Genomic DNA, 19,820 nt, shown 5'->3' with positions numbered 1-19,820 from the left:
AAGAAAAAGAAAAACAATTAAGAAAACAATTTATTATCTCCAATCACCATAACTATTAAAGTGAACAACAAATGTTACAGATTCTTTACCAATGTAAACCCTTCTGAGCGCAGATTCTAATTTTTGGATTCTCTTAATGGAGGAGACGAAAAAGAAAGAGAAATTATTTACATTGATTCTCTTAATTTTCTTCTCTTTCTTTTCTTCTTATCGTCATGATCATTACTCTTTCGTTGGCATTGATAATTTACTCTTGGCAACAAAATTCTGAGGATAATTTTTTTCCTCGTTTATCGGGTTGTATAGATTTCGTTTCGATTGGATTTTGTCCTTTGAGTTTTGGAAATTTTCATCATCTTTATGGGATTGTTAATCTTTTCAGAGATTAAAAATTTTGTTTGATTAATTAATAGTTGATTGTTTTTTGTTTTTGCCTAATGAGACAATTTTTTTTGGCGAGTTTACAGTTACAATTATGTTACAATTTTAAATTTTCGCGAGTTTGTTTTACAGTTGATTAATGATAACCTTGGTTTTTGTAACTTTTTTTTCAAGGGTTAAGTTGATTGGGTTGATCAACCGATATAATTGCAACATTATGTTTACTTTTGCTTGAAAATAAATGATTTAATCTAATTTGGTTTCATTTGTTAGTTTAAAGTGACTTGTGTGAATTTTAAATGATGCAACGATGGGATTAGAATAAGTTTTTGGGTAGTTGAATGAAAAAAAAAATAAAGCTTTTCTTTTGAAAATTGATGAAGATGCTTTGAATGGATGGAAACTCGTTGAAAAACAAAATGATGAATTGTTGATGGTTGTTATTCACTGGATTTAAACTCTACTAGATGACCTTCTTTGATAAGTCTTTCCCACAAACTACAAGAAGGGGCTCTTGGGTCTTCCGGATCGACGATGTAAACTTCAATATTCCATGGATCAGTTCGGCTCTAGAAAATTAAAATAACAAAAAGAGAAAAAAAAATAACATCAAAACTTTGTTTAACTAGGAATTAAATTAATAGTTACCTTGATTAATGCGATTGTTTTTAGTTCATTGAGACTTAATTCTTTCTCCATAAGGCTGTTCAAATACGATGACCATCTACCGATTTTACCTGGTTTAATATTGCAAACTCGAGCAGGTATTGCAAACAGTTCTGGATTTTCTCGATACTTTGTTGGTAATTTTCTTAATCTTAAGGGAAAAAAGTGAAGGGAAAGAAAATAAGCTTATAAATATCTAATTTTTCTCGTAATCTCTTTGATTTTGTTTGGTTAGATGACAGATATGATTATCAACTAATATATAGATTAGTATTGATTATTGATTGATTTTTGTTCTTACTTTGCTATATCGACAACAGAAGTGTTACCATAATCAACATAAAATACCCTGAATTGATTTGGAATAATAGAGTTAGCTTTTTCCACAATCATTCCTCGATACCATTGATCATCAGAGAATTGAGCAGCAACAGCATCACCTAAATAAAGTAATTGTATAAACATGTATTAAATAGTTGAAACTATCTTATAGTAAATGATGGTTACAATATTTATGTTTTAGCTTTACCTGTTTTGACCTCTTCAACTTTTTCAAATCGGCTAACTTCAACTCGCATTTTGGAAAGAAATTCAAGAAATTCACTAGTTCGCTTTGTAATTTCTTCTTCAACTTCATTTGAAGGATAATGAACGGGCTTTGGTTGAATAAAAGTGAAATTGTCTCTGAATGTACCAGTTATACAAACAGGATAATAACAATTTTCCTCGAATTTTAAAGTTGATGGTTTGTATCCACACAACGGAAGCCTTGAGAGAATATCTCTAACCATTGGTGGAATAGCAATAAGAGTTTGATCATCAGTAATCGCTCTTTCAATTAAACTATTGTTCTTGATTAAATATTCAGTAAGATCAACTCCGTCTGGCATTATGATTGAGATTCTCATTTCTTTAAGAGATAGATAATTGATCCAATTCATTACACATTTATGGTCAATGATTAGCTGATGAATGTGGTGCTGAATTTGTTCAGCTTCTCTTCCTTGGGCATTTGATTTACAATTAGCAAGAAGTGCATGAAGAGCTAATTTAGGTATTTCTGGATGGAATACTTGAGAACTCATTTCTTCCTTTTTAACTGGAACTTCATTCCCGTAATCAACGAAACGAACAAAAGTACGATCTTCATCTAATGGATATAAAACCTCAGCTCGATTCCAAGTTTTGTCGAACTCGAAAAATGCTGTACAAGCTCGTCCGTAAATAGTATCACCATCAAATGGTAACAATTCATCTTGATCTTTTAATGCATTGGTGATAGAACGATTGATAACGTTGATTAATTGAGGACCTTCTATTCGATGAATACGGAACCAGATTTTCAAATTCAGACCAACTTCTGTTGGTAAAGCAATGAAAGATTGTTCTTGAGGCTTTTCTGGTTCTTTATAAAATCGCACAGTGGTATTATCCATTTGCCGTTGAACGGCAGCTCGTGCATTACGAATGTACCCTAAAACTGAGTCGCCCTTTCGATTAGTAAAAGGTATGAGAGACCTTTTAACTGGGATGTTTTCTTCGATGGGATTATCATGGTGATCGTCCAGATCAATTTTCCTACAAAGACAAAATAAATGTGATATTAGATTCGCTTCTTCTTGCAATGTACCTTATAAAAAAACTCAGATAAACTTTTATCTAATTACTTACATTGTTGGAATAGCAAAACCTTTAGTTATCAGTAGGCTTTGAAATGAATAATATTTTGAATGATCTCTAGCGAGACCATCGGGAATATAACAGTTTCTCGCAATCAAATCAATTGGAACAGATTGAGTTTTATCTGATGGAAGACGCTTTTCGACAACTTCTACAAATAATTCTTGTTGATAATTTTTCAGTAATACAGCAAAACCTTCAAGTGCTGTTTTAGTCCAGGGACCACCTCCGGCGGGTAAAATATCACAGATATGACATTTGATACAAAAATCACCATCTTTTAAATATGTAGAGTCAGCAGGTAATTTGAAGATGTGTTTCCTTGCTACCTCTTTTTCATAACCAAAGTCTCTGGCACGAACAATGTATTTTGTCGAGGCTTTATCTTGAGCAATTTCGCTATCTCCATTTTCAACAAATCCAATGATTTCATCTTCGACCTTTTCTCTTGAAACGATTATTCCTCTTCTCCATATAACATCGAACTCCTCGACTTGAGCATAAACAACCGGTTCATTTTCCATCAGTCTGGGTTGTATGATCGGAACAGGATTATCCAATTTCTTGTGAAAATCATCAACCAACTTATTCTCATAGCAAACGAAATAACTTCTAACTTCAGGTGTTGTCAATTGAACGTAGATTTCATCAGGAGAGATCCAATGAGAAACTCTTACTTTTATATAAGAATCTTCCTTGGATGAATTAGCTTCTCGGTTGCGAACGACCAACTCATTCAAAATACTAAAACCATTGACATCAAAATCTTCCAAAGCTTTGAAAATACGATCATCTAATTTGGTACTATACTGAGAAATGGTCGCAGTATCACCAGGAATTTCAGTAATTGGACCAGAAGAAATAGCATATTTCAGACTAACCATTGCGACATTCACAGAAATATATTCAGTTCCAGTATAACGTCTAAGGTTAACAATATGTTTACCTCTATGGTCGTAATCAGCAACAGATATATTGAAAAGATAACTATTACCAGAGGGACCGCCGAAACAAAGTTCTTGAAATTTACCAACTGCCTGTAAGCGAGAAAAAAAACAAAATTAAGTTTAAACTATTCGATTAACAAACAATTTAAAAATCAAGCTTTTGCTAAATTTGGATGCTATAAATAGCTAATTAGTATTACCTCATCTGACCAATTGAATTTAATTGGTTCGATATCTCCTAATTTACACGGGATTGCATGGACTGGTTGTTTCAAAATTCCTCTTTAATTAATCGTAGATTAGCAACTTCTAAAACTTTAGTAGTACCAAAGTCAACAAATAGAACTTCAACTCTATCAGATTGTAATAATTTTATTATTTCAACTCTGTAAAAGGCTCCATCATCCAATCCAACACAGGGCATTCCTCTTCTGGGCACGTAAACAATAAAAGGCGCATCGTTATGTTCAAAATAAACTTTCAAAGATTCATGCAGCTCATGGAACTTTTCTTGCAACGAATATCGAGTAACATAAAAGAGATCAGGATTGGTGATGGCTGTAATAAGAACAGTTTCTGCTACGTTGGTTGGAATTTTTTCGGGACGATTGAAGGAAATTCGGTCTGAATCAAGATCAAATTCTGGAACATGTCTTGCGCTGTGTGTATTTGTAATAATAACAAGTTGACAACCAAACAATGCTTCCCTTAAACCTAACATATTGCGAACACCGTGAGGAGTTTCATGGTGATACAGGTCGATCCAATGTTTATCGCCAGTTACTTTATCGATTCGCATTTCCATCAAATAGTCTCCACAAATTTCTTCTATTTTTTCGTTTACTTCTGTTGTCCATTCAGCTTGTCGTGGACCAACATTATTAACTGCACATTTAAGTGCAAGATATGGCCATTTTTTTTTATCAAAAATTTCCTCAAATGGTTGCCTTATCATTGTATATGATACTCTATAAGGTCCACCATAATCTAACAGTTGAACATCAACGGAAATCGAGGTGTAGAAATTGTATGCAGATGGTACTGATTTTCCAAATTCATGTCTTTTTCGATTTGCTTTCTCTGTATCAGCGTTGACTTTAAGTATATAAGCTCGAGCCCATTTGTTTACTTCTCCGTAGAAAACAAAAATGAATTTACCAGGTTTAATTGTGTTAACGGGAGGTGGATGGGTAAATGTTTTTGTGCACCATTTTTCAATTTCATCAAACATTTTTCTATTACAAGCTTCATCGTCCCAAAGGATACAGTAAAAGTGATGTGGATTAAAGACTCTGCCCAGTTTAACATAAACTGTCCTTCTCTCTGGGATAACCTTTGATTTCAAGATGTCAGCTTTCAAATTTGGCAAGTCGCTTGATGATGATGATGTTCCCGGTGCTGGTATTTGAGGTATATGATGAGGTGGTGATCTAAATAATGGTAATGGTTCCCGAAAAGAATTTGATTCGGAACCGATAACTTCAACGGTAAGTGTTGTCGCTTTCTCGTTGTTTTTTAAAACCAAACTACCTTTAATCACTTCTTTCACATAATCATCTAAATGAAAATTAAATTCATCAGCGATTTCATAATTTCTCCAGCTGATTCGACTTGGTTTGGCAGTCAATTCTTTTAAAATGTTACGTTTCTTTGTTAAAAGATCCATTGTACCATGTTCTAGTTGAAAGGTATCACTGATTGAACGACGAACAGAATATAAGTGTTTCTCAACTTGAGATAATTCTTCTTTACGTGTTGAATAGATTTCCTCAAATTTAGATATACCTTTCATCTCCTCCAATTGAAGTAACGAGTGTAAAACTTGAAATTTATCTCGAAGACGCATTTTAGCTTCGTAAAATTCCTTGGATAATTTTTTTTCCAAATTCCCAATAACTTTTAAACTAGATCCACACTCGGCATGAGTAGAAACAGCACTATGCATGGCAACAATTAGAGGTATTGTTTTATTACGTCTCGCAGGAGGAATCAAAGCATCCAGCTTGACATTTTCTTCATCTTGTCCTCCCTTAGAGTATTTGAAGCTATCACTCATTTTGGGTAGTTCATCTATTAAAGAAACACATGAAGTCACAGAGAAAAAAATGAAAACAAGAAAACAAAAAGAAAAAATTAATCGAAAACTTTAGAATAGAAGAAGAAAACAAGAAGTACAGTAAAATACCTGGTGAGGTAACAGTTCTAACTGGAGAAGCTGTTATAAGTTCTTCACAAAAAGCCAGGCCAAATGAGTAAGCGTCTATTGGTATCTCAGTGGCAAAACCATTATTAATACGATTTATTTGGGTATCATTGCTTAGTGAACATCCTTTGATTGAAGTGTAAGCTCTTGCAGAAAACGTCGTCTTAGTATTACATTGATCACAAATGAGAGACCTTTCATCTCTTGCAACAACCATGTAGAGACATTTTTCACATAAACTATGTCCACAACTAAGAATATATTGAGGCTCAAAGCGATTCGGTAAATCCTTAATATCCACACTATCATCGTGAGGTAAACAGCGAGCACGACATTCATTGTTTGCACAGAGAAACATACTAACCGTTTACTTTTACTGGCCAGTAAGTGAAAACAAAACAAACGAAGAAGACAAAAAGAAACAAGTCAATTTTTGTAAATCAACCCGGTTAATCTAATTAATCCAGTCAATGGTTCACAATTACGACAACAATAAATCACCGATATTATAATAATAAGTACTAAGGATGATGAATTTATGAGAATGCGAAAAAAACCAAGAGAGGAAGAAGAAAAATTAAAGTAATCAACAAATGTCGTTACTCTTTTAACTTAATGATGAGATTAACTAATAACATTTAAATTAAATCAGTTAATCCAAACAATTTAACTCTATTGTTGATCCAATCACCAATTAACTTAATGATCAAACTAAAGAGTGAAAGTGATTAGTTAACTAAATTTGATTGGTAACAATAAATAAATTTAATTCTTTAACATGTTAACACAATTTTCGCACAAAAATCAACCGGTCAGATTTTTTTCTTTTTCAATTTTTTTTCTATTCTCTTTTATTCTCTGTCTATTTTACTGTCTATTTTTCTATTTCATTTCTTCTTCTAAAGGGTTAGTCGTGCCATCTGTTGATTGATACCAACGAAAAAAAGTTAATTGTGATTCTAATGTTGTCAAAATTTTAATTCTTTCTTTTAATTTATTTCTTATTGAATTTGTTTTATTAACTTACAATTTAATCTCTTTAATTGTTAATTGTTTGTGCCTATTGATAAAACAAAACAAAAGTAAACTGATTAATCCTCTTAATCGGTTATTAATCTTTAGTCATCGCCAGTGTTGTTAACCCATTGGTTACTTTTTTTTTTAATTTGCTTTTCTCACTTAATTTTGTTTATAATGTGATCATTTTGATCTTGATTAGATAATTTTAATTATATAACTTTCACGTTTAGTCATCCTGTTGATGTTTATCTAATGGTCATCAATGTGATCTCTTCTTGTCCAGTCTGGTTTTCATTTTTTGGTGAGTACAAATTTGTTATTTTCACTTAGGCTTTGGATTTTTTTTCCATTTTTTTTCTTCTTGAAAAGTAACCAAAGGATAAGGTGATAGATTTGATTAGATTCGCCATTTTTGCTTTCATTTTGCTTTCTTTATTTATAAGGAAGTTGTGAGAAACAAAATCTGATACAAGTTTGATAAATTGTCTGGATAGTTGTCACATAATCAGTTAAGTTTATTAGAGAAAAGAAATAAAATTGAAAAGAAGAAAAAAAAAGAAAGATATTATCTCTTGTTTACAGTTGAATGTACCTTGAAAATTTTTCGATATGACGATTAGTTTCTCTCATGAATAGTTTATATTACTCACTTTTAAATTATTCTTTCATTTTTGTCTTCTTCTTTTCTCCATCTTATTTGGTTCCTACCTTTTTTATCGTTCTTTTCTCTCTTTTTCATCCCATTTCTCCTCCTTTCGCCCCTTAGCCAACCTGGAATCAACTGAACCTGTTTTCTATTGCACCGTTACCATGTATCGAGCTAATACTGAAGATGCCCCCGAAAAATTGGTTCAAGATGGATCCCTCTCTCTCTCTCTTTGCTCACACAACCTTTTCTCCATTTCCAAGCCCTCTCCCCCCTCTAAATTTCTTCTGTTTATACTGTTATTTTGCTCACTCTGACCTGCCTTCTCGCCTTCTATTTACTTCCTAGTTCAAGGTAAGATCATCATCTCAAGATCATTTCTTACTTCTTAGTTTGGTGTCTACATATCAACTTGACTTTAAACTCTTCTCCTTTAATTACGGTTAAATTCAGTTTCGTTAACAACAACAACTCCAATCAACTAACCATGAAGTCCGTTATCTTAAGTGTTTTCCTTGTGGCAATGGTTTTCGCCGTTGTCTCAGCTTCCGTTGATACCTCAGCTCAAGCTCGTCAGGCTGCTTTCAATGAGCGAAAGGCTCGTTTTGATACCGAAAAGAAGGAAATTTCCAGTTTCATGGGTACTAAAAACTTATTCAAAACTGTTTTGAAAATTTTGTTTGGTTCTAACGAAGAAAGTACCGCTACATCTCGACAAGTTCTCAATGTTCTAGTTGAGGTAAGATTATTTTAAGAAAATTATTTCTTTTTATCAAATGTTTCGCATTTTCTATCAAAAATTTTATCTTCAACTTTTTATTTGTTTTCCCGAAAAAAAAAGGTTCTTGATATGGTTCGAAGTTCATTCAGTCAAAAGGCTCGAAGTTCATCTTCACGAGGATTAAAAGATACCGTTGATGGAGCCGCTTTCGCTGGTGCAACCATGTTACGTGGTTACGTTAAATCATATTTAGCTGGCGATGATCATTGTGCTCAACGACATTTGTGCGAATCATCAAAAGAGGCTGCACGAGAAGGACGCGAACTCGGTGGTGTTGTAGCTCAAGTTGGAGGGTAAGTTTCAGTTCAAATTCATCTTTTTGATACAAAATATTTTCCTCTCTCACTGTTCACGACCAACAATCAAAAATCACCAATTTGATGATAGTCATTAAATGGAAAACCTAAATTTAGGTCGTTTTCCTTGAACGCTTCAACAAAATCTATTTATTCAATTTAAGAATTGAATCTTTTTCTTTCATCATCTCTGAATTTAAACAGGACAAACTTTACCTCAAATCCTATTTACCAATTTTTTGACCTTTTTACTGCTCTCTCTCTCTCTCTCTCTCTCTTTCATTCTTTCTTTTTCGCCTTTATCATCCGCATCTTTTCATCATCTAACTATTTTCTCATCTCTTTCTTTTTCCATCTTCTAAACAACAGTTATGCCACTAGCTACCTTCTTCCCCATCAAAAAACTATCCCATCAAGTGCCGTTAGTGAGGCCGTTAGACGAGGACGAAGCAACGAAGATTGTGCTAAGATCTACTCAAATTGTAACGAAACCTTGTAAAACAATTAACTAACACCAATCTACGACCAACCCACCTTAAAACAACACACGAAATGAGCTTGGACTATTCTTGGAAACTTTTGATTGAAATCAATCAGAATATACATTTTTAATTTAATCTTATTAACGATGATCAACAATTTATACCACCGATTTGACTAGTTAACTGAAAAAAAAAATTGAAAAAAAACTAAATTCAGTTTCCTAATCTAAAACCTAAATTACAAACAAACAAACAAAAAACAATTTAAATTAACAGTAAAGATTGATTAATAAAAAGTTTCATAAGTAAATTAAAAATCATCTCAAATTTTCACAACTTTTCTTATAAATCATCAGACCAATAAAACAAAACAATTAACTAATAACGGATTTCGTTCAGAACAATAATCAAATCAAATCCATTATCAGAATTTAAACTCCAATAATTATCAACCATGAAAACTAATTGTTTATTCAGAAATTGATATTATCCAGTTGCTGGAGTTACAACGGTTAATAAAAACTTTTGGAAATCAAATTGATTGTCTCAATAATAATAATAGAGTCAAATTGTTACAAGTAAATTGCCAATATAAATTGAAAGGTATCACTTTCAGCAAGATGAATTGTGATGAACTTACAATGAATGTTGAACAATTAAAACGATGATCACGGTTAAGGTCAAGGCTTGAGAAGTTGATGATATTAATAAATGGTAACATTAATTATTGTGTACTTACAGTAAACAATTTAAAGCAAACCAGACCAGTTATTCAGGAAGTGGGTAACAATTCCGACCTTGATTATCTTCAGGCAAAGCTTCATTAACCTTTCCGTGAACTTGATGATGATGATGATCTTTTTTTTTCTTACCATGAGGAATAGAAAAGGAAGATGGTGAAAGGGAGAAAAGAAAAAAAAATCAGTTGATCAGGAATCAGAATGGTAATCATTTTAGGGAATTAATTGTCCAAGTCATGGTTTCCATTTAATCATCAGTTTGACAAATATTCTTAGGCCAAGACACAATATAGACAAAGAAAAACATTACGACTGGTTAACCATTTAGATACTTTAATAGGTCCAATAAACGTATCTATATTTTATATAGAAAAGAAATTGTCTCATCACAATCAGTAAATTGTTGTTGCCAAAAAATTTAATCACTAAATTAGAACAATTAACTGTTAAGACAAAGAGAAAATGATTCTCAACAAAGAGCCGCCATTGTGGATTTTGATGGTACACTGGAAAAAGAGAAGATTATTTGTAGTTTGGAAGAAGATCTTTGTAGAATTTGATATTCCTTCCATGTCGATACGAAAAAAAAAATCGAGAGAGCTTGCTAAGAATTAAATTAAAAGATTTTAATTAAAGGAAAAGTTGATTAGAGAAAAAAAATATTTTCTTTTAAGAGAAAAACCAAATAACCGCGTTGACTTTGTTTTCTTTTTTGTTCTATTCTAAGGTCGATAGATGTCGACACTTATTCTCAGGCGAAAATAAGATTGATATTGATTAAAATAAGTTCTCTAATTAATCTAATAATTAAGTAATTGTAAATTCTAATAAAGTATAAATTCTGATAAATTGTGACTCCCTACCTTCTGGGGCACACGTTAATATATAACTTGTTTCAGTATCTCCTCTTTGAGTGTCTAATTTACCTCTGAAGAAAATCAACATGTGCAACGGCCACGTGGCTCCAGGTGATAGTGTCTCCAACTCTTCTGCGAAAGAAGATTTAAAGTCTCAAATCACTGAACTTTTCAATGAAATAATCACCAACACCCTTCAAGCTGCCAAACAAAGATCGCAAGGCAAATGGACGAAAAGCCTCAACAACATCCTGAGTGCAGTCGACAAATCCTTTGGTAATCAACATCTGAACCAAACTGACAGTTCATTTGACTATAACAAGATCATGGAGAAAATGGAATCGATCGAGAAGAAAATTGATTCTTCATCAAGTAAAACATATGCTGATGTTTTAAAGAAGAAACCGATATTTACCACCGTAATCATCAAGCCGAAAAAACCTGATACAAATGTTGAGGAAGCTCATCGAAAGATTGTCAGAGCCACCAAAGATGATTCGAGTATGCATGTCATCAACACATCGTCCAACTCAAGAAGCATTAGGATAACATCTGATGATAAGAACATGGTGTCCAAAATACGGGAAAAAGTCAAAGATATTGGATTGGAGGAGGAAGTAGACGTTGGATCGCTTAAGAAGCTCGACCCTCAGATATCGTTTATAATTGATGAAGATCAACTGGAGTCAGTTGATAAGTTCAAGGCCAGAAACGATATCCCAGAGGAAATGGAAGTCACCATAGTAAACACTGTCCCCTTTCGAAGTAGAAAGAATCAAAGTAAACTCAGAATCGTAATTCGAATGGCGAGAGAAGCACGTCAGAAAATCGAAAATAGAGACTTTGTCTTCATGGGTTCACAGAGTGCACCGTATAAAAATGACTTCTACATCAGATCGTGCTCAAACTGCAACAGATTCGGTCATTCTACCAAATTCTGCAACAATCAACCTCAGTGCTACAAGTGTCCTGAAAACGACAATGTACACTCATCCAAACAATGCGAAAAAGAAAATCAAATGAGCGGATGCTCATTCTGTAAAAATAACAACATAAGTGACAATCAACATGCACCTAGAAGTCCACAATGCGTCTCATTCAACAACTCCATCAACCTCATCAAATCGATAACCGACTGGGACTATGAAGATTAAATTAGTCGCAAGAAATTGTCAAAATGCAATCATCAAAACACAGGCAATTGTAAATAAAATAGCAACCAATGACGCAGTGTTCATTCAAGAACCAAACCATAAACTCATATCATCCATCCAAACCAACTCAGTCATCAACATGAACAATAGAACTATCATCATCACCCCCAAATCGACAACCATAGCAACCCTTAAAATTGGCCAAGCCTCAGTCATCACAAGGATCAAACTTGGACCTACCAAAATCACCCTTGTATCAACATATCTGTCACCGTCCATTACCACCGCTGCCTACAAAGAAGAAGTAGACAAGCTCTCTAGAGCTCTACTTGGCTTTAAATCATCACTAATAATATTCCAAGGAGATGTAAACGCAACCAATGAGAACTGGTCATTCAAACCCTCAAGTCACTCGTCCTCGATCGAAAGAGGGAGACTTATGGCCACGATGCTTGACTCAGCTGATCTTATTCCTGTATCTCCAAATGAAAGTAATTACACCTTTATTAACCCCCAAGGAGCTAAGTCATGGATCGATGTAGTTGCTACGAATTGCAGTAAACTCTTCAGCCAATCTTCTCTCAGTGTTAACTTGCTAGAGACCGATTACGATCACCGACCCATGGAGATTGCATTGGATATCTTAGGCAGGAAAAGCGAGAAAAGCGAGATTGAAGTGATTGACTGGAATAGAATTGAAAGAGAGAATTGCGACATCATTAGAAACCTTCCATCTCTTGAGCTACTGAAAACAAACGAAGACCTCGAGACATTTGTATGCGACTGGGTTAAGAAGCAACTTGAGGTGACCACCAAGGCTCGGAAGACGATAAAGAAAAAATCCTTTATCTCGACCAACTTGGACGGACAATTAATCAAGGAAATGAAAAGAATCAAATTGATTTGTAGGAATTATCCAACTGAAGCGAATCTACTTATCTTAAAGAACAAAAAAAGAGAAGTTCTAAGGGCACTGAGTGAGAAACTCAGGGAAAAATTCGAATCAAATGATCCAGTTGAGAAATGGCGCAACATCAAGTCGCTCATTGCAAGATACGCCGAACCTCATGAAGACTATATCATTAATCTTAAAGAACTTGAAAAAGACTATCATGAGCACTTGATCACTGATCTCAGGCCAGAAGTAAACAAAATATATGATCTCAAACCCTCCGTTTCGATAACTTATCAACCTTCAAGCGATCTAAAAAGAGTATCACCTGGTCTCGATCTAATTACAAAGCCAATAATAGTCAACATGATAAAGGAGAATGAACAATTTTACGAGCGACTCCTTGGCCTTCTCGTTGCTAACTCAATCATACCTTGGGCATGGAAAATTACGAGATCGGTCAATATACCAAAATCAGATGGCAAAAGAGTTCGGACGATACAATGTGCATCCAGTCATCTCAAATTGCTCGAATCCCAAATTCTTACCAGTTTAACCTCCAAGATTCCAAGACAACTATTTAACCATCAATTTGCTTATCTGGCTGGCAAAAGCACAACTGATGTCACTGTGGAAATCTATGAGCACATTATCACCAAGGGATCACCACCATTCATCATCCAATCAGATATAATCGGGGCATTTGATGAAATTCATCATGAATCCATCCTAAGAGGAGTACTAAAGATTGATAACTCACCTCAAATGATGAAGTTTATCATCTCCTTTCTATCTAGCCGCCGCACTGGGTACATCAAAGGCAACTCCATCTACACCAAGAAAACTATTCGCGGTGTACCCCAAGGATCAGCCCTTGGTCCATTACTTTTCATAATCGGAATCAATGAAACGATCAACTCATTCTACCTCGAGACTCTGACTGATTTCGCCAACTCCAGATTCTACTTGACAACACACAAGCTCATGGTATATGCTGATGATTTGTTCGTTAGCCTAGATATTCCGATAACACTTCTTAAGTCTAATACCAAAAAGTACTACCAAGAAATAATAGGTGATCTCAACATGAGACTAAACAAAATTGGTCTGTCAACAGCCGACAACAAAAGTAAGCTAATAACAACAAAAGCGGTGGGAAAATTTATCTCGGGAAATGATATCAATTGGTCTGAAGATGCCATTATTCTGGGCTTTCCCTTCTCAGCCTGCAGATCAAAAAACTTCATCGATACAAGTACATTGATTAGTCAACTGAACTCACAATCAAGGAAGTTCAACTTTGCAGCAGGGACAATTAAATCACTTCCCCTATCAACGGTCTTGACCATCAATGATGCGCTTATAAGATCGCTCATCATCCCTCACTCTGTTATGATTCTCGCCAACCTGATACCCACCTCGGCTGTTCATAGGGAAATAGAGAGAGCAACCGGAAAGCTGATTAGGACAAAGCTCGGGATAAAAGGATTAGACTCGTGGTCACTCAACTATGAACTGTTCAACTACCAATCGACGATACTGAAAATGATCTCGATAACGAGCAAATACCTTCTCACCAGAGATCTACCCTCTACCAGAATGAAACTCCAAGTTACATTCCCTGAATGTCTACCCAAAGTTTCAAGTTGTAAAACTTGGCTTGGAGCCAATTCTCTTGCGAGAGAAGCTGTACTAGAATACAAAGAGAAAGTGTGGAAAACAAAGTACAAGGACAACATCTCTGCAAATACAATCATGGCGACGAGAAAGAAAGTATGGTATCGAATGAACTTTATGATCAGACTGCTGCAAGGATCATTCAATTTCATGATGAAGGAGAGATGCGAATGTGGCTCTCGTATCAACGATCATATTCACCTCATCAGCCACTGTCCAATTTTCGCACCAACAAGAAAAAATATCATCGAAAATGACAAGAACGAAAACATTCTCAAATACCTCATCGAACATAATAACCTCCACACCAAGAACCATCTTAATGAAATATTTAATTATATATACAAAAGGAAACATTATTCACCCTCAACATCAATAATCTGAATTTACTTCTCCCCTTTTATTATTATTCTTATCTCACCACTCATTCACCATCTCACCCCTCACCCCACTCTCCTACCACCTTAAACACCTAAACTCATTTTATCATATATACACACCTCACCCTAAGTAATTCAAATTGTACAAATAATCACTTACCAACAATATTGTAACCACCAAGAGCCGGCGCCACATAAGCTGCTCTTACACTGCCCAGGAAGGCACCCTAACTAAATAAAATAAGAGAAAATGAAATTTACTTTGTCTTTTTGTGGAAAAAATTAAACAACAAAAAAAGAAAACAATCAAAAACCAGGAACAATTAGAGATGTTTAGCTCGATTAATGTGATTTATTTTAGGAGACAATTTAATCACCTTGTCCCATTATCTCTCTAGATGGATGACCATTAATATTAATTCCTTTGTTGGATTTTATTGTGATATACATTTTGTGTTTCTTTTTTTTCTCTTCTCTTTTTTTTCTATCTCTCTATCTTTCACTTGACTCTCTATCTCTATCTCTCTCTCTCTCTCTCATCATCATCACCACCATTATTATTACTATTATCATCATCATCTTTCCTTCTCTTCTTCTTGTTGTCTTCTTTATTCTTTATCCTGATTGTTATTCTATTGTGAACCTGAGAAGAGTATTTCATCTAGAATTTGGAATCTCTGATATGAGCTCGTACTCAAGTAGTCAAGTTGGTTCACAGCTTAGTCGACCTGGTGGTGGTGCTCAAAAGGCGATAAAAAGAAGCCGTGAAAGAGATAGAAGCCGAAGTTCAATGAAACGTCATGCCTCTGGTGATTGGGCTGAATATATTAGTTCATCGGGTAAAAAGTATTATTACAATTCGGTGACGGGTGTATCTCAATGGGAGAAGCCAAAAGATTTTATCCTTCATTCTGGTTTAGAGGATGATGATGACGATCAACCAGATAATAATGTTGGTGTTGTTTCCATTAATAATAATAGTAATAACAACAAGGATAAATATTTTACCTCTGTTGCTTCTTCCGTTCCAAGGAAAATAGAGAAAACATCTTCTACACCAGGTAGTTTAAAAGATAGTGAAGATTCAAGGAGAAGGTTACATGATGATGTTGATTCTACCCCATTGGATGATGCCAGTGACATTAGTGCTGATGAAGAACCATTTGTCAACAGATATGGTACCAATTCATCTAACCTGGATGATAAAGATTATCACAAGTCAACTTACCATCATCCAAATAGATATTCTTATGATAAAGTGCCCAATGTGAGAGAAAGAGGAATTGATAGAGAGAGGGAAAGAGATCGTGATAGAGGTGACAGAGAGCGAGAGAGGGAAAGAGAAAGGGATCATGATCGTGAAAGGCCTGTAAGAGATGTTAGAGATCGAGATAGAGATCGAGGCCGTGAACGTGAACGTGAACGAGAAAGAGTCCATAAAAGGGAAAGAGAAAGAGAGATTGAAAGAAGAGATCGAGAAAGTGGAGGCCATAGAGATCGAGAAAGAGAACGTGACCGTGATAGAGAGAGAGAAAGAGATAGAGATAGAGAATATGATAGAGATAGAGAAACTGACCCATGGTATGATAGAAGAATGGACGGTGTTAGATTAGAAAGAGATCGTGAAAGAGAAAGAGAACGTGAAAGGTTAATTAAACGAGATAGAGATAGAGAACGTGAAAGAGAACGTGAAAGACCAAGAGAGAGATATTCTTCTGAGAGATCGAGAGAGAGAAAGAGAAAGAGAACGTGAAAGAGATCGAGATCGAGATCGTGACTGTGATCCAAGGTACGAGAAGCGAATTGACTTGGTGAGAAACGAATCCAGATATTTGGATAAAAGAATTGACCATAACAAATGTAATGACCAGCGAATGGATATGATGCTAATTAAAAACGATAATCGTCAATTAAATGATCCAAAGGAGAACCGATTAGATCCAAGAGATCCAAGAGGAGGTGCAAGTTCACTATTAAGATCATCATCACATTCAGATAATTATAATCATTCGGAGCCGATTGAGGAAAAAAGTCTCAGCGATGGGATTTGTGCCAATATGCAAACCCACCACGGAAGCAGTTCGAGTAACCACAATTCCAGTGGAAGCAATAACATGACATCACCAGGATATGTAAATGAAAGTGTTTCATCTAAAGAACAATTGGTTAATTCGATTAGTGAAAGAACTGTCAATCGAAATTCACTTTCCAATTCTCATCTAAACTCTTCTTCCGAAGGTACTAGAGGAGATCGAGGAGGAGGAGGAGGAGGAGGAGGAGAAACTAATACCATCAACAACACCATTTCCACCAATACAAACAATTGCTCAACCTCAATACCTCCACCAGCAGATCTTTTATCACCTTCTCAAGTTAATTTAACCAATTTACCTAAATTAATTAACCAATTAACCAATTCCCATGGATTACCTGATTTATCGGGTCTTTCACCTCAAGAAGCTCTTCGAACCATCCAACAAGCTTTACAATTAACCAAACAAGTTAAACAAAGATCGGCTAATCAGCAAATTGCAAATTCTCAAGGAATCTGGCCTAATTATCTTTCTAATGTTAATAAACTCTCATCACCCTTGAATCATAATTCTATGCATAATCAAGGAACCATGAGAGAGTCTCCATCATCACTTTCTCATTCTCGTCAACATTCATGTAAGTCTAAACTCTCCTTAAATCACCACAATTAACTGACAATATATCTAATCTAGACTTAGAATTAAACTAAATTGTTCAGTTTTATTGCATGTCAAATATTGAAAATAATTCAAGTGTTTCAATAACCAATTTTATTAACTTGTTAATGTTTATTATCAATTTGTTGACTCAAGTTAATCAGATGTTTATTTTTGACAATCAAATTTGAACTAATTTTTTTTTTGTAACTTTTTTTCTGTTTCTTTTTTGTTTCTTTAGCTTTATCATCATCCACTGGAAATACATCTCAATCTCATTCATCTCACTCTAGACAGTATCAACAATCACATCTTAGTCAATCCAGGCATCATCACCATTCATCCTCTCAAGTCCAACAACAACAACAACAACAACATCAACATCACTCCAACATTACACAATCAGCTCAATCTTCATTATCACAATCATATAGCCATCATCAAAGTGCTGATGGGATTAGGCATGAGCTTGATCTTCTTACCAATCGTAATTGGGCTCAATCACCTGGTTCCGATGTAAGTGTTGATTCACCGACTCGAGGACCTTCATCCGTTTCCAGTATTCCAACTGGTATTGGGACAACATCCTTAAAACCCTCAGTGCCTAGTTTAACACCTTCATTGGTAAATTATTTTGATGAAAGTTTGATTGGTCATGTTACTGGTTGGCCAGGAGAGATTATTGAAAGAGAGGTTAGTCAATTACTAACTAATAATTGAATCAATCAAAATCAATCTCAACATTAATTATCCTGTACTTTTTTTTTGTCACTAATTAGATTAAGAAATTATCTGAGGAAGCCCATGAAGTTGGTAGTCTCCATTCAACTAGAGTATCAGCTGAACTTAAAATGGCTCGATCTTTGGTTCGATTTACTGAAATTCAAGCAACATTACAAGAGCAAAGGTATTTTTTTAAATGATTAATAGAAAAATATGATTTTAAATTGTTTGCAATCGACTAATCATTTTCTTTTTTTTTCTTGCTTCTTCTCAATTAGGATTCTCTATATAAGTCGGCAAATAAACCATGTTGAAGAATGGAAAGGAACCAATCTAGCCACACATTCTTAATTATTGTTTAATTTAATTCTTCCTTCATCATCATCTTCATATCTACAAACACATCTTATCCTTTCTATTAAGTTGCTGATTCTTTTTCGCTTTCGATTCACTGGTTCATCTCTTGTCTTTTCATTTTCATGATGAAAATTAACTCCACTATCTCATGCAACATAAACAACAACAAACACACAAATAATTTGTAAATATAATCTAAATTAAGAAATTTATATTAAGGAGAAACAGAAACAACAACTGAAACAATAACAATCATCAAGTCTTTTACTTACAACATTCAAAGGAAAAAGAGGAAACCATGGAAAAGCATTTAATTGTTAATTCAAATCAAAGGACCTATCGATGCAATTGAACGATAGCAATTAGAAGATGATATGATATGAACACTTTTCGATCTGTTGGTTAAAACTTATACTTCTTAATTGCTCTCCAAGAAAGAAACTACAACTTCATCTAAAGGATCAAAATAAAACTGTGTTCCCGCTTCATGATGGACTAATCATCAACCATTAACTCTAAACTGTTACAAACAATTGAATGAACAACTATTTACTATATACACAATCAACATGGTCACCATAACTTCTGAAGATTAGTTGTAAACTAAATTTCATGGAAATTCGTGAACAGTTAATCTTCTGATTGCTCTTTCAAACAACGTTATGAATGATTAAGCGAACGAAAAAATTAACCATAAAGATCCAAATGATTGCATCAACTTTTCCACCACCACCAAGGAGTTTCGTCGAAATCCTTTAACCACTTCCTCTATTCTCTCTCTCCACTAAACGTTAACTGCTCTCGATTCAAATTTCTCAGTTTCTCAGAACTTTTCCTCTCTCAATTACCAGAAAACCATTTCCATTTTTCTCTCTCTCTCTCTCCCTCTCTCCCTCTGTCTTTCTATCTTCTTATCTTCCTCTCTTTCTATCTCTAATTGATGTAAACATTGTTTCTAAAATTGATATTATTTTCTCGTAAGAGAATCAAAAAAAAGAGAAACCGATACACAAATATAAGATTCTAAAGATGCTGTTGCGTTTTTAATTCTTAATTTGACATTTAAATTGTTCCTTCAACTGATTAACTGTGATCTTAATACTCATTATCATGAATAATATACAACAACAATTTAGCGAGAAAAAAACTTATCCTCTTCCCCATTAACCAAGAGCAAAACAATTAACAGAGTAATTTGATCAACTGTTAATAGTTGACCCATAATTAGTATAATTATTACATAGTTTA

At 34.3% G+C, this 19,820-nt stretch overlaps 4 protein-coding genes across 7 annotated transcripts; 3 read left to right on the top strand and 1 right to left on the bottom strand.

Moving 5' to 3' along the window:
- Positions 1 to 12: 12 nt before the first annotated feature.
- Positions 13 to 6,593, bottom strand: LOC128393229 (RING finger protein 17-like). Its single transcript, XM_053353349.1, is given in 8 exon segments — positions 13 to 950; positions 1,030 to 1,198; positions 1,349 to 1,487; positions 1,577 to 2,625; positions 2,719 to 3,764; positions 3,875 to 3,948; positions 3,951 to 5,744; positions 5,860 to 6,593. Coding segments are annotated over 8 exon segments (4,776 nt in total). The 5' UTR covers positions 6,236 to 6,593; the 3' UTR covers positions 13 to 821.
- Positions 6,594 to 6,845: 252 nt separating this feature from the next.
- On the top strand, positions 6,846 to 9,423 carry LOC128393239 (uncharacterized). 4 transcript variants are annotated; one of them, XM_053353362.1, is made up of 6 exons: positions 6,846 to 7,198; positions 7,267 to 7,405; positions 7,664 to 7,897; positions 7,997 to 8,282; positions 8,385 to 8,617; positions 8,990 to 9,423. In XM_053353362.1, the coding sequence occupies exons 4-6, from the start codon at positions 8,031 to 8,033 to the stop codon at positions 9,117 to 9,119; spliced, it is 615 nt and encodes a 204-aa protein (XP_053209337.1). In that variant the 5' UTR covers positions 6,846 to 7,198; positions 7,267 to 7,405; positions 7,664 to 7,897; positions 7,997 to 8,030; the 3' UTR covers positions 9,120 to 9,423. The 4 variants fall into 4 exon arrangements, with proteins under 4 accessions (XP_053209337.1, XP_053209336.1, XP_053209338.1 ...); XM_053353361.1 differs by lacking the exon at positions 7,267 to 7,405; XM_053353363.1 differs by lacking the exons at positions 6,846 to 7,198; positions 7,267 to 7,405 and having other exon boundaries at positions 7,471 to 7,897.
- Positions 9,424 to 10,296: 873 nt separating this feature from the next.
- LOC128393234 (uncharacterized) lies at positions 10,297 to 11,853 on the top strand. The gene has a single exon (XM_053353356.1). It carries the CDS (start codon positions 10,786 to 10,788, stop codon positions 11,851 to 11,853), a length of 1,068 nt encoding a protein of 355 aa, XP_053209331.1. The 5' UTR covers positions 10,297 to 10,785.
- A 3,233-nt stretch (positions 11,854 to 15,086) lies between these two features.
- On the top strand, positions 15,087 to 19,655 carry LOC128393231 (WW domain-containing adapter protein with coiled-coil-like). The gene is given in 5 exon segments (XM_053353352.1): positions 15,087 to 16,519; positions 16,521 to 17,472; positions 17,734 to 18,185; positions 18,272 to 18,399; positions 18,494 to 19,655. Coding segments are annotated over 5 exon segments (2,640 nt in total). The 5' UTR covers positions 15,087 to 15,484; the 3' UTR covers positions 18,567 to 19,655.
- Positions 19,656 to 19,820: the final 165 nt, after the last annotated feature.

This window comes from Panonychus citri, unplaced genomic scaffold (genome assembly GCF_014898815.1).
Source record: "Panonychus citri isolate SS breed McGregor unplaced genomic scaffold, ASM1489881v1 Contig00138, whole genome shotgun sequence".
Lineage (NCBI taxonomy): Eukaryota > Metazoa > Arthropoda > Arachnida > Trombidiformes > Tetranychidae > Panonychus > Panonychus citri.
The sequence above is the reverse complement of the archived record's forward strand: the minus strand, read 5'-3'. Positions and strand labels throughout refer to the sequence as shown.